At 35.6% G+C, this 12,873-nt stretch overlaps 3 protein-coding genes across 3 annotated transcripts; all 3 read left to right on the top strand.

Moving 5' to 3' along the window:
- Positions 1 to 409: 409 nt before the first annotated feature.
- On the top strand, positions 410 to 3,240 carry LOC145905922 (proteasome assembly chaperone 2-like). The gene is made up of 7 exons (XM_082993250.1): positions 410 to 826; positions 1,077 to 1,248; positions 1,487 to 1,545; positions 1,809 to 1,927; positions 2,092 to 2,244; positions 2,713 to 2,833; positions 2,895 to 3,240. Exons 1-7 carry the CDS (start codon positions 764 to 766, stop codon positions 2,961 to 2,963), a joined length of 756 nt encoding a protein of 251 aa, XP_082849376.1. The 5' UTR covers positions 410 to 763; the 3' UTR covers positions 2,964 to 3,240.
- Positions 3,241 to 3,733: 493 nt separating this feature from the next.
- LOC145906720 (E3 ubiquitin-protein ligase rfwd3.S-like) lies at positions 3,734 to 9,602 on the top strand. Its single transcript, XM_082994173.1, has 10 exons — positions 3,734 to 4,626; positions 4,821 to 4,982; positions 5,132 to 5,246; positions 5,473 to 5,680; positions 5,922 to 6,072; positions 6,420 to 6,596; positions 7,005 to 7,234; positions 7,588 to 7,802; positions 8,327 to 8,755; positions 9,531 to 9,602. The coding sequence occupies exons 1-9, from the start codon at positions 3,881 to 3,883 to the stop codon at positions 8,474 to 8,476; spliced, it is 2,154 nt and encodes a 717-aa protein (XP_082850299.1). The 5' UTR covers positions 3,734 to 3,880; the 3' UTR covers positions 8,477 to 8,755; positions 9,531 to 9,602.
- Positions 9,239 to 12,873, top strand: LOC145907394 (pyrroline-5-carboxylate reductase 1, mitochondrial-like). Its single transcript, XM_082994812.1, has 8 exons — positions 9,239 to 9,305; positions 9,531 to 9,601; positions 9,823 to 10,002; positions 10,791 to 10,875; positions 11,207 to 11,334; positions 11,535 to 11,627; positions 12,104 to 12,267; positions 12,756 to 12,873. The coding sequence occupies exons 1-8, from the start codon at positions 9,239 to 9,241 to the stop codon at positions 12,871 to 12,873; spliced, it is 906 nt and encodes a 301-aa protein (XP_082850938.1).

The raw sequence follows: 12,873 nt of genomic DNA, 5'->3' as shown, positions 1-12,873 counted from the left end.
GCTTGTGTCAGAGAACAAGTAATAGCAGTATGTGTGCCGCAACAGCAAGCATGCCACCTAAAGTAAATGAACCAGAGTTTCCAGTTACTGCGCAAGACGCACTGGCAAAAGGAAAGACAACACCCAGCCCGAATAGTGGAAACCCTGTATTTACCTGCTTGTCGAAAGTACAAGTCGTCCAAGATGAAATGGGCCGTTCAAAGTGTTACGAGCCAAACCACCCACTTTACCAGACTTCCTCCGGATCTTACGGCGAACTGCCTGCTTCTCCCCAGACTGCCCCATCAACTTTTCACGGCAAGTCGCAGAGATTTTCACAGCACCTAGGACTCTGTGGCATGTATAGAAATCACTCACTAAATACATCACAAGACAAAAGCAAAGTTTACGATCATCCTCAAATGTGAACAAACAAGACAAAAACATTGTTTTTTAAAGGCATCAACTTTCATATATCTAAGGACCCCTATAATATTTTCTTATGATTTCCATGTATTCTTTGGACCTTGCACATGGTGTCTGTTTTAAAAGTGATTTAATACAAGTGTGGCCAACATAAACTTTCCTGCTCCAATGTAATGTGAAACAGTTGGTTTTGAACTCGCCACGATGTCTATTATTTTGTTTATTTGTCTTAATACATATTGTAAGCCTATACTGTATGTGTATTTGTGTGTTGTGTAATTTCATGCTTTAAAGAATATATTTTGTATCTCAAATTGATTTATCATCTTTTTTATGTTAGTTTAACTATTCAAGTAAAATGTTTGTTTCAACTTTGACAAACAACGAGAGTTACAACTTTGCGGACAGCACACTTATAGTGGTAAGTTTGTTAATTATGCACCTGATTACAAACATTGTTAATTGTGCAGTGGATGTTTTGGCAGCCATTGATTACAAAACTAGCATGTAGACTAAAAACATTTTCAATTTTTTAATATTATTTTTTATGTGGATTAGCGTTAAATTTTGTACAATGGCTGTACCCTTGGAAAAACATAAATATGTGCATAAATTTTATTTTTTACAAGTAATTAATGGTAAAAAAGTCTATTTAACCTTTTTCCTTGCAGCCAGCAATATCTGTCGGAAATGTTGGACAACTTTCCTGTGACCTTCTCATCAGCAATTTACAACTGAGAAAAGTTGGTTATTTTTGTGTTGAATTCTTTCTCCCTCTAGTGGCTAATAATCCTTTCTTCACAAATGATGACGACTTGAATTCTTTAAGCCTCAATACAGAAGGTAAGGTCGGTTTTGTAGTTCCTATTTGTGTGAGAAATCTGACATAGTGGACGCAAACACAATGGTTTATTTTTTCCTGTAAATTCAATCGTTCCCGAAAAACGTTATATGTGTAGATATAAATTGTACAAACATAACGGCCCCTGTATTTAGTTATGACATTACAATTTAGAGCCATGTTGGAAAAGATTGGCTGGCTAATTAGAAAAAAACTTACAAATCATTTTTATCTATGTAGTATACCACTGCAAAGAGTTACATGTTACAATACTGCAGCTCAGATCGCCATTAGTCAAGGTAGGTGAAGTTGTGTCGCTATCAACATATGTGGTAAAAGATTTTCTTGTTGTATTCAGAGAACTCAAAAATGGGTAATCAACGCTGGTGTAATATAAATTTAAATAAGCCAAGAAGCGAAAATTATATTTCTGTCATAATAAAAGGTCACTGATGCCGATTGTCTGCTACTGTACTGCACAATATGTACAAAGTCAGATTTGTCAGTCAACACATGGTGATTCCTGTAGAAGTTTAAAAACATATTATGTTGTTGTAAACAGGGAAGGAAAAGGGATTTTTGTGATGCCCTGACGAAGTGGTTTGAAGATGAAAGTTTCAAGGAGTTGATCATCTTGTCAAGTCTTCATGCATTTGAAAGAACAGATGAACAACTGCTTGGGTACGAACCATGTTGTAATGCTGAATAGAAATACATATTGTATATAGATTCCACTTCAATCCACCTTTTTGATTAAATATAAATATTTTCATTTGCTTGACATTGGTCTTAAAGTCAACAGTATGCTTGGTAACACACTGAAAATAGGTACATATTTTTACCAGGACACCCTTCAGATACTTGAAAAGCACCAGTTTCAATTCCAAAATATTCAATGATTTGAAATGGAAAGAACTGGAAAAAAGAAATGTTGGCCATGGTGATAAAACGTTGTTTCTTCCAGGGGCTGGCTTTACGAAACAACTCTACAAAATGTGGTACAAGCTTTGCGTTGTGATTTATTTTGTCAGAACTTTTTCTTTATTTCAATATTTAAATTTAGTCTTGAAATACTGCTGTGAAACGTTACACCAGTGTAGTATCATTGACTCAATTAAACCTATATAGTTTATTAGTAATGGTTGATCCAGCTTGGCTGCAATGCCTTGGCTGCGAAGCCTGTGAACCTTATGATCAAAATATTAGAGGTGTGATCGCCAAATAGAAAGGGCCTGCGCAGTGGGGCAATCCCGCCTTGCTATGCGTAAGCATGGCATTACTTCTAGTTTATTAGTGTCTATGCTTTGTTATCTATTAGTGTGAATTGTTCATCCATGAAATAGGTCTGACAAAGTTTGATTTTTGTGCAATTTATTTATGTTGGAAATAGGTACAGGTTTTCAACCTTTTAACTTTAGCATCTTCACTATCAGTCATTATTCAAATTTGTACTTGTTTTTCTACAGTTGTGACACTGGCATTTCAGCAGTTGTTCTGTTGATCTTCTGTTCTGAAGGAGACAACATTCCAGAGGCAGATGCCATAGTTTCAAAGTTAAACCAGTGGAAACAGTATCAAAAGCCAGAGGTAAAAGTCGATTAAAACCAAGTTGAAAATCTGAAATGTGTAAAACTTTGTAATTTTTCAGACTGAATGGACTTACCCCAAAAGCTGGTCACACTTATTCGGCAATGCACCTCCAAGTGAAATATTTTAAACAGCCTATTTTATGGGTACTAAAGGTTATTGACAGAAGCAAGTTTATATCATCTTAAAGGAAAAATCACTGCCAAAATCAACAATCATTGACTTGCAATACTGATTATCCTTCATTTATTCGTCTTTTGAACAACCTTTTTTACCAAAAGCTACTGTGTTGTAACAATGCAACTGCTAATGTATGTTCAAACTTTTGCCATTTTAAACTTTTACCATTGCTGCCAATTGAAGTCCTTTGATTGTAGCCGACACTACTCGTCTTTGCAATGCCATGTTCCAATAAAATATTGCAAATTTAAATTTGGTGCTGGAAATTTTTTTTGCATTGATAAAGTTGATTGGTATATTTAAATTTATGGACAGTGTTTAACAGGGATTTAAATTAATTTAAAAGGAGTCCTAAACTTCAAGTACGTTTTTGAGGTGGATATTTGAGGTTTTTCTCTTGGCTACGTTAATTACAAACCAAAGCGACTCGAAATGATCCGTTAAATTGTTACCACCGAACTCGCGGGAATAGTTTGGAAGAAATAAACAAAATTGTTTTTTTGCTAAGCGAGCAAAAGTAAATTAGTTCATAACAAAAAAGCCGCCTTAAATTATGCCTAAACATGCGTAGATCACAATGATAAGCATTTGTAACTTATATTGTAATTATTCTAAATACCATACTTAAGTTCCTGTACATGCAGTTTTGTTTGTTTTTGTTGTTGCAAATGTCAAAGTTGAACGACATTTTAAGTGAAATATTAATATGTTTAGGTCCAAATATAAGCGTGTTTTGCAAACTGTTCCAATGTAATTTCCAAGACAGTTTAGATATGTTTTATCTGACTCACCACTTCTGCCATGGAAGTATAGAATCGGAAAAGGAATGCTATTCTGTTTAGAAGCAACTGACTTTTTCATGAAGTTATGTTGGGGCCAGAATCACCTGATGATGCAGGTGCTGATGATTCTGATTCTGATGATTTCATATTTCCGTCAACCGCACCTCAGACAACTGAAACAGTGCCTTTGGGACGCAGGATTGAATATGTTCTCAATCAATCTTCTGACGAAGATGTGCCAACCTTTCAAATAAATTATAATAATGCGGATGAACCATTTTTTTTTCAACGAAATCGCAGTGGCCTTCAGAACATTACTGTCAACCCTGTTAATGACTCATCCACTGACGGCTCATCGGATGCAACTCTTCTGGATGTTGCTGAAGCTGAGAATCAGTTTCCTATAACTAATAGGGAAAATTCTATTGAACTTTCCCATAATAGACAATATCCCATTGTAAGTGTTCATGGATCTTCCAGCAATAGTAATACATCGTCAAATGCTTCAAGTCGCGCTGCATCACCAATTTTGGGTGAATCGTCGCATAACTCTGCTCAATCTAGTGTACTGCTACATAACAATGCTTCAGTGCAACCCCCAGCTCAAGTGTTAATTTCTCCTATGAATGAAACTCAAGGAGATTTTCAGGTAGTTGTTTCGAAAACAAAATCTTCCTCCAAAGCAAAGAGGAAACTTTCAACTTCCCCTCCTCAAAGCAGTGCAAAAAAAAGTGCCAAAGATGATGAAAATGAAGAAGACGAAGGAATGACTTGTCCGATTTGTTTTGAATCTTGGACAACCAGTGGAAAACACCGACTGGTCTCATTAAAGTAAGATATTGAAAAGAAAATCGAAAAATGCTTTTTAAAAAAACTAATATGCTGTGTTTGTCATTAGAGTTGCGTAATTTCTGTTTTGCTAAATAGATATATATATAATGCTCCCCATTTTTCTGCTTGTAAAACCTGTTTTTATAGCTGCTATGCTTACAAGTGTGTCAATTTGATGTTTTCTGTATGTTCAGATGCGGTCACTTGTTTGGCCAAAGATGTGTTGAACGGTGGCTGAAGGATTGTCAGCAAAAATGCCCACAGTGCAATGCAAAGGCCAAGAAAGCAGATGTCCGTGTTATCTATGCAAAAAAACTACAAGCCATTGATACAAGTGATTTAGAGGAGGCACTAAGGTATACTCAATTAAAGTCATATTTTTGCATTAAATTGCTAATGGTTAAGTTGCAACATGCTTTATACAACAGGACAAGTTATTTTTGCCACATGTTTTGTGACAATTGTTCAATTAGCTCTAAGATGTGTAATTGTTTGTCTCACATAGAGTTGCAGACAAGGCTAAAACTGAACGTCGTGATAGAGAACTTGAACTTGCAAAAGTTCGTCTACAATACACGATGGCAATGGAAGAATGCAACCGTTTAAAAGCTCAAATGAAGGTGAGCGCAATATTTTAAAATAAACAAATGTTTTAACCAAAATATGTGAATACCTAATGTTTAACTGTTTGTATTGACACACAAAAACTGTTTGTGCGTCAAGAATACAACAGTGTTAATCACAAGTATGTAACTTGTGTCCGGGCAAACTATTACCTATATACCTGTACAAAAACCAAAATGTTAATCTTTAAATGTGTAATGAGTGCCTATTATTGCTTTGCAGGACATGACAACTATCCCCAATGACAAGCTTGAAGAGAGCAGGGTGGATAGTATTGGTGGTGAAAATTCTGCTTCTTTAAATAAACTTTACAGTTGTGTGAAAAGTATTAACATTCACTCTGGTGGTGGCTGTCGAATTATGGATTTCGATTGCCACGGAATGAACTTTGCAATATCTCAACCGAGTCCTCATGCAAATTTCATGTCAGGCAAGTGACTGCATTTGGATTGTTATAAATTGATATTTGTTAGTATAGTAAGTATAGCAAAAAAGAAACAATACAATAATATTTGTTATTATTTCCATCTTTGACTTAATGCATTGTGTCTTACTGGACAATAAGATCAATGATTTTTCTAACAAGTCAGTGACCAGCCTGGATTGTTTCTTAATAGTGTTCTTGTTCTTATACGTTGTTAAAATAAATATATATATGCAAAAATTCATAGGCTTTGGTGTGAAAAAGCTGAGTGCGATGGATTTGAAAAGTGGATACTTCACCCTTCTTCATCAGAAAGCCATCAAAGACCTCAAGTTCAGCCCACATAGTGGAAATCTCCTTCTTTCAGCTGCTTTGGACGGATCACTCCGAATCACTGAGTAAGAAAAGCTGTTTTGTTGTATATTGCATGATGCAACGCACTAATAATCTTGTCAGTTTCATAGTCAATAGTTTTTGCGCATTTTTAGGTATTTTGCACCTAATTACTAATAATTCCTCTAAGGCTTATTAGATGTTTTGTGGTACTTTTTCTACTGCATCTTAACTGCAATAGAGTAGTGCAACATATTTAACCAAATTACATCATGTTTAGATCAGGGAATCATACTTTGGTCTTTACTTAAAATGCAGCATTCACATAATGCCCAGCAAACACACTTTGTATTATGTTCGAAGATACTTGTTTAAACTTTGACAACAATAATTCATATGTGTTTATGTTTAGTCTTGCTGGAAACACCAAAGTTCATGAATACAAGGTCGGTAGACCAACATGGACTTGTTGCTGGGACTCTAACGACCGCAACATTGTTTACACCGGATTAAGTACAGGAGGTTACGTGCAATATGACTTGCGGAATACTTCTGAAGCACTTTCAACTCTGGAAAATTCTACTTCCAGGTTTGTTTGCACAAACCAATGATAGATTTAATAAGATCTTTACATGGTGGTATTGAACCTAGTAGGGTGACCAATTAAAACAAATTCCAATAACCTATGGTATATTCTTTGAAATGACATCTAATGATAATTATACATGGGTTTACTATGCCCTGTTATCGATGCAATTATTTGTAAGTTGTTAAAGTGTGCAGCTACTTAAAACTTTCTGTAAATAGAAATGTGCAGTTCAGGAAAATTTTGCTTCCAAACCATAATCTATCATCAATTTTAGTTTATGCAACTTTTGTCATTTACAAATGATGAAAATAGAAACAAAGTTTTACTCTCTGCTCTAAATAAGCAAAGTGTGAAAAATCCTGAAGCAAATATAAATCTTTTCGGTGTGAAAACCTGACTTATTTCCAGATGTCCAGTTGTATCTCTCTATCATATTCCTCCAACGGCCACCAACACGTTTCAGTGCAAAGGTGGACTGTTCAGCAGCACACTAGAGGGAGCCATGTTCTGGCAAGATACAGACAACACCACAGATATAGCAAATTTTAAGCCTACGTTACTTCCATTGGAACCAGGAAATTGTGCTGGTCTTCAGTATTGTCGGGATACTCACCACTGTCTTGTCACCTATCGACCAAGTATGTTTGTATTTTTTAGACTTTCAAAAGTGCCCCTTATAACCTGCATTAAATGTCCAGTTTGTGGCTTGGTTTTTATTTAAGTAATTACTTGAATTAATTTAATATTCAGCACGTTGTTTTTTGCTTTTTGAAGCGATGTTATCTATATTTCTGGCAGCTTTAATTGTCCTATATATAAACTAAAGCTTATTATAGTTCCTAGGTATGAAATGCAAATGACAGATTGGCAGCATTTGTAAAAGATTAATTAAAACCCAATTGCACCTTGTCTCGGACTGATAAAAATCAATCACCACACCAACTGTACGTTGTATAAAACAAAATAACTTTCAAACATATTTTCACAACAGGCCGCAGTCATCAAAAAACAACACATATACTTTGTGAGATGAACAGTCCTCGTCCTTCTGAAGTTTCCTGCAATATTGTGAACAACTTTACTGGAGGCACCAGACACAGCATGCTCACCCGCAACTCTCTGTTCTGTTTACCCAGAGAAGGAAGTGGAACAGACGACCCACAGTTGATTGCTTGTCTTGGGGATGAAGTTAAAAGGCAGTTACATGTAAGTTGACTTGCAGATGCTAACAAGGAATGCAATTGAATGCCATAGAACATTACATAATGCTGTGATGAAAGTATGTCGGGCGCGCTGTTCCGAAGGAATTCAAGGCCTGGTTGTCCAAATAATTATGAGAAACCTAAATTTAGTAAATTTATTCACTTACTTAAAAAGACTCACCTAATATAAAAAAACGCAATGGTTTATTTTTTCCTGCAAATTCAGCGTTCGGTAAAAATTTTTTTTCACTTTCATTCTGCATAGTGCTGACAAAATTCCAAAGTGGCAGATAAAAAGGGTTGTCTTAAGTTTGAATTTTTGCCATCCCTTTGAGCGTGATTTTGTGTGGCGCTTTGCTCTTTTCGTCTCGCGCGTGATATCGCTATTATTGCGTCACAATAAGTTTGGAACACCCGGGAAAAACGCTTAGCTCGGTTAATCGCATTACGAACGTTTAAAATCGTTTAAAGTGAAACAGTTTTCAAATATTGTCAGTAACCCATCGGAATGTGTTCTTGTATAAACAGGTTTACAACGCGAGCAAATGCACAAGAGTCCAATCATTATCAAGCGACGATGGTCCACCACTAGATGTCATGCCAGTCCACATGCCATCGCGATCACCAATGCTTGCGATGTTGTCAAAATCAACTCTTAAAATTTACTCCTTGCAGTAACATTACCGCCTTTTGCTTCTTTTTAAAATCGCGCTATTTTCGTTTTTTTCTCTTTTTTTGAATAAAAATGCAAAATAAAACCTACGTTGATTTCTTGTTGGTGTAGAGATGAGATGCAGAACCCTTGAGAGGAAAACAAATTGCCGCTGCAGGAACCATTGTTTTGCGGTGAAAATCCATCAGTTTGAAAGCAAACAATGGTGTTCGTGAATCCTCTAGACTCGTATGACCCCTGGTAAGCCGAACCGACAACACCACTCTTTCGTACGGACTGCAGAGGTGCTTATTTGCCGTTTTGTGTTACGCGACGTAACTGTTGCCTTTTTATTTAGTTCAGCTTTTGCAGATTTAAGCCATGTAAAGGCGTTTGGAATTTTCGACTTTAAAGCAAAAGAAATAGCAATTAATTGAATAAGGGACTCTCAGCAACTGTGAAAAACTGTTTTGAAATTCAAAATTTAACGAAATTGAGATAAAATTTAGTGAACACAAGACAAATCGCGTTGCATCTTTAAAACAAATAGGTCTTTTTATGATGCAATAATAAATCAGCTGTTTTCATGCATGAGTAAACACGTTTTGGTTTTGAAAACATGTGGCACTTTTCTGTGAAGTCGGCCCATGTTGGAATAACAAGCTTATCGATTGCCTTTTTCTTGCGATTTTGTGCCTTCTGGCTTATTTGTTGATTTGCTCCATCTGGGTGCTACATATGCAATGAGTGCTAGTTCTGGATTTTCCATAGTGTTGAAAGCAATAGACATGAATGTGGGATTTATTGGTGCTGGCAATTTAGCCTTGTACATGTCGCAAGGACTTGTGCGCTCAGGTAAAACATGTCATGTGTAATAAGCAAGTCTTTCACATATCAATTTTAAGAGTTAGTTTTTGTTTAATTTTATGCAAACACCACAAAGAAAAATCGAATTTAACAGCTGTTCATGCAAAAAGATAAAATTAAATGTTTTTGAAATAATAGAAATATGGTGCCAGTATATTTTTCCCCAAAAGTTTGTCTATGTATTTAAGGTGGAAATCTATTTGTTTTTTTCAGGAGCTATTCGAGCGAGCCAAATTTCGGCAAGCTCCCCAGAAACTAAAAAACCAACAGTGAAAGAATTGAAGGTAAGACTGTCACATTTAAAAATTGTTTTTTTCTTATAACAATACATTACTCCTTGCCCCCTTTCCTTTCACTATGTTCATTGTAAGACTGATGATTGTAGCCAAGTAGATGTTGCAAACAAGTGTGTAACTTTAAATATTTGTGCACAAAAAAATGTTTTCAAATAAATGGCTTTTTATAGATGATGACTTGTATTATGTTAATGTACCTGAATTTGCAGGAACTTGGTGTGCGATTTTCACCAGACAACAAGGCAACAATTGAAAGAAGTAAACTGCTCATTCTGGCCGTAAAGCCCAAAATAATGCCCTACGTACTTGATGAAATGAGCACTTTGATCAACAAGGACCACCTGCTCATGTCATTTGCAGCTGGTGTGAATATATCATCAATAGAAAAGGTTTGGCCAAAAACTGGTTGAGTAATCTACCATTCGTGTAGTGCAATATCTGCACCATAATTTATAAATAATTTTTCAAAAATGTTGTTTTTTCTAATCAATGTCATTTTCATAATTCAAATTTACAATTAGCTTAGTACCAGGGTTTGTCACTTGCTTGGATTAAATATACTGTTGACAGACTCCTGAAATTTGTGAGCACTAATTACAATGTGTATATGTGTAAATCGATATGCTTGATAGTAACTGGTTTAAACAGAACTGATAAAACAATTTGCCAAGTCATAACACCAACAACAAACCAAAACCAAGCACCATGGTTTATTTTCTCCTAATACTAAAGAAACAGTGTGGCCATTGTTTGATTTTGCTGTTTGATTGAAGTTATGCTCATAAACAAATTGGTTTCTTTTTCACATTATCTAACAAAGTTAAAGTAAATCATGTAGTAGCATTGATTATAAATTAGTTTGCTGTCATTTCTTTTGCATCGATGTTAGTGACAAAAGTTCATGCTTGTAGATGTTTTACTTACGTAGAACTGGAGCAGTATGTTATAGTTCTGTACTCAATCAAAATTAGCACTGTATTTCAATAGAAGTTGTTCATGCCCAGTATTATCATATAACATGTCAACACTGAACACAACAATATTTTTTCATTTAGTTTACCCAAAATCCTGGACTCCATGGTCCAGAACTCATAATTCTTCATTCACTTTTTCACTATTCAGTCCTATACCATGTAGATGCAACTAACCCCGAAAGAAACTAATTTGTTTTTGTCAGAAACTTCCACCAGATGCCAAAGTTATGCGTGCCATGACCAACACTTGTTGTGCTGTGAAGGAAGGGGCCACTGTGTATGCTGCAGGTATGGCTTTCTTTTGTTATTACAATCTGATAGTTATGCTGGCAGTTAAATAAATGACTCTGTGTCCCACCACTATATTAAAGACTGAACTAGGTCATTTGTTTACCTCATTGCTTGCACAAGGTCATGTCCATTTTATGGAATACAATCAACTGACTGACTGTATATACTCTTTTAATATATGTGTTTTTATGACAATAAATGATTTCATTATTCAGCACAACAAAAACGTTTAGTGGTTTTGGAAATATTATATTTTCATGTGTCTGTTAATGCACCTTTTTCGCAAGAGAAATTATGGTCTTTAACCAAAATATGATAAATATTTCAGGTAAAAATGCGACAGCAACTGACGGTGAAATAGTTGAGGAGATATTTGGAAGAGTTGGAACAGTGGAAGAAGTTGAGGAAGCCAATATTGATGCAGTCACTGGACTCAGTGGTTCAGGACCTGCTTATGTAAAAAAAAACTTACATATATCTTATTCTAACTTACAGGCCTAAATCACATATAGGTGATATGTTAAATGTCTATAACTTGTCAATGAATTGTCTCATTAGTGAACATGCTTTACACCCACAACACATTTAATGAATAAACTTGATACAAATAATCCAACTATATCACAAAGAAATATATTGTCATCATGTATTTGCAGGCGTTTGAAGCTATAGAAGCACTGTCAGATGGTGCAGTGAAAATGGGACTTCCAAGAGGGTTGGCGATGAGGCTTGGAGCCCAATCGTTAATTGTATGAACAACAGTTTTTTTTCTTGTTACGTAAACTTATCAAAACTACCTCAAGAACTAGTCAATGTAAAAAGTTTCTTTGATAAAATGAAAATATTTTGAGGGATATTCTCCGAGTCACATGCAAATCATCTATAGGCAATAGAGCCCATACAATTTTTACTGCAGGTGTACTTACATGCTATGATCTTGCCTGCTACATAGCCAATTAATTATTTTTGTTTTCTGGAGGGTTGCACAACTTAGTTTGGTACCCAATGGTTAATGGCGTCTGTATAGTCACCACAAAGTGGAACTCTTGCTTGGCTTTTGGGCTGGCAAGATCATTGTAACTCACCAACCTGCACTGTAAAGACTTACTAGATCGAAACAGTGGCTCTGTCTGTTGGTCACTGAAAACCATGAATTATTTGTTTACAATGCTTGAAGATTGTCTGTATTCTTTGTAAACCTACGTTTGTTTCGTTTTAATTACAGGGTGCTGGTCGCATGCTACTAGAGACAGGAAAGCACCCAGGGGAGCTCAAAGATGCCATTTGTTCACCAGAGGGCGCCACAATCTATGCGCTGCACCATTTGGAGAAAGGAGGGTTCAGAAGTTTGCTAATTGATGCTGTGGAAGCATCTTGCGTGAGAACAAGGTAAAGGTGTTGCCCTGATTCATCTCGGCCAATGTTTATTGCACAGAAACCTGGTTTGAAAGTTGTATTAATTACAAAGGCCCATTAAGCTCTGTCATTGTTAATATTTCTCACCAATATTTTCTTGAAAATGTAATTATATTTATTTTCTATAAATAACCTCTATTTTTTTGTGACCCTTTGCATTCTGGATATGGATAAATGTGAATGTCTAGTAGATCTATATATGCACTGCAGTTACACTATTTTTGACAGACCGCCCATACATAAAGCACAGATAAGCTTGTGAAATGTCAGGCCAATAAAGTTTTGAAGGAGTCAGTCTGTCCAAAATAGTGCACCAGTAACAAAAAAAAATTATTGACCTGTGACTAACACGGCATGTTGCAGAAATTGAACTATAAACTATGAACATGTAAACTTCTAATTTTTTTTCCATGACCACAATGATGTCAAACTCATATATTTTCTCTTGTCTGTACTTGCAGGGATTTGCAGCTTCAAGGATCAGAGGATGTAACAAATACAGAGGCAATAAAAAAAAGTATTAGGGACGGGTTGCACCTCGAAGATCTTCTTCAAAACAAAGTAGCTTTCAAAAAATAA

Source organism: Ascidia mentula, chromosome 6 (genome assembly GCF_947561715.1).
Source record: "Ascidia mentula chromosome 6, kaAscMent1.1, whole genome shotgun sequence".
Taxonomy (NCBI): domain Eukaryota; kingdom Metazoa; phylum Chordata; class Ascidiacea; order Phlebobranchia; family Ascidiidae; genus Ascidia; species Ascidia mentula.
This window is presented reverse-complemented; position numbering and strand designations above follow the sequence as displayed.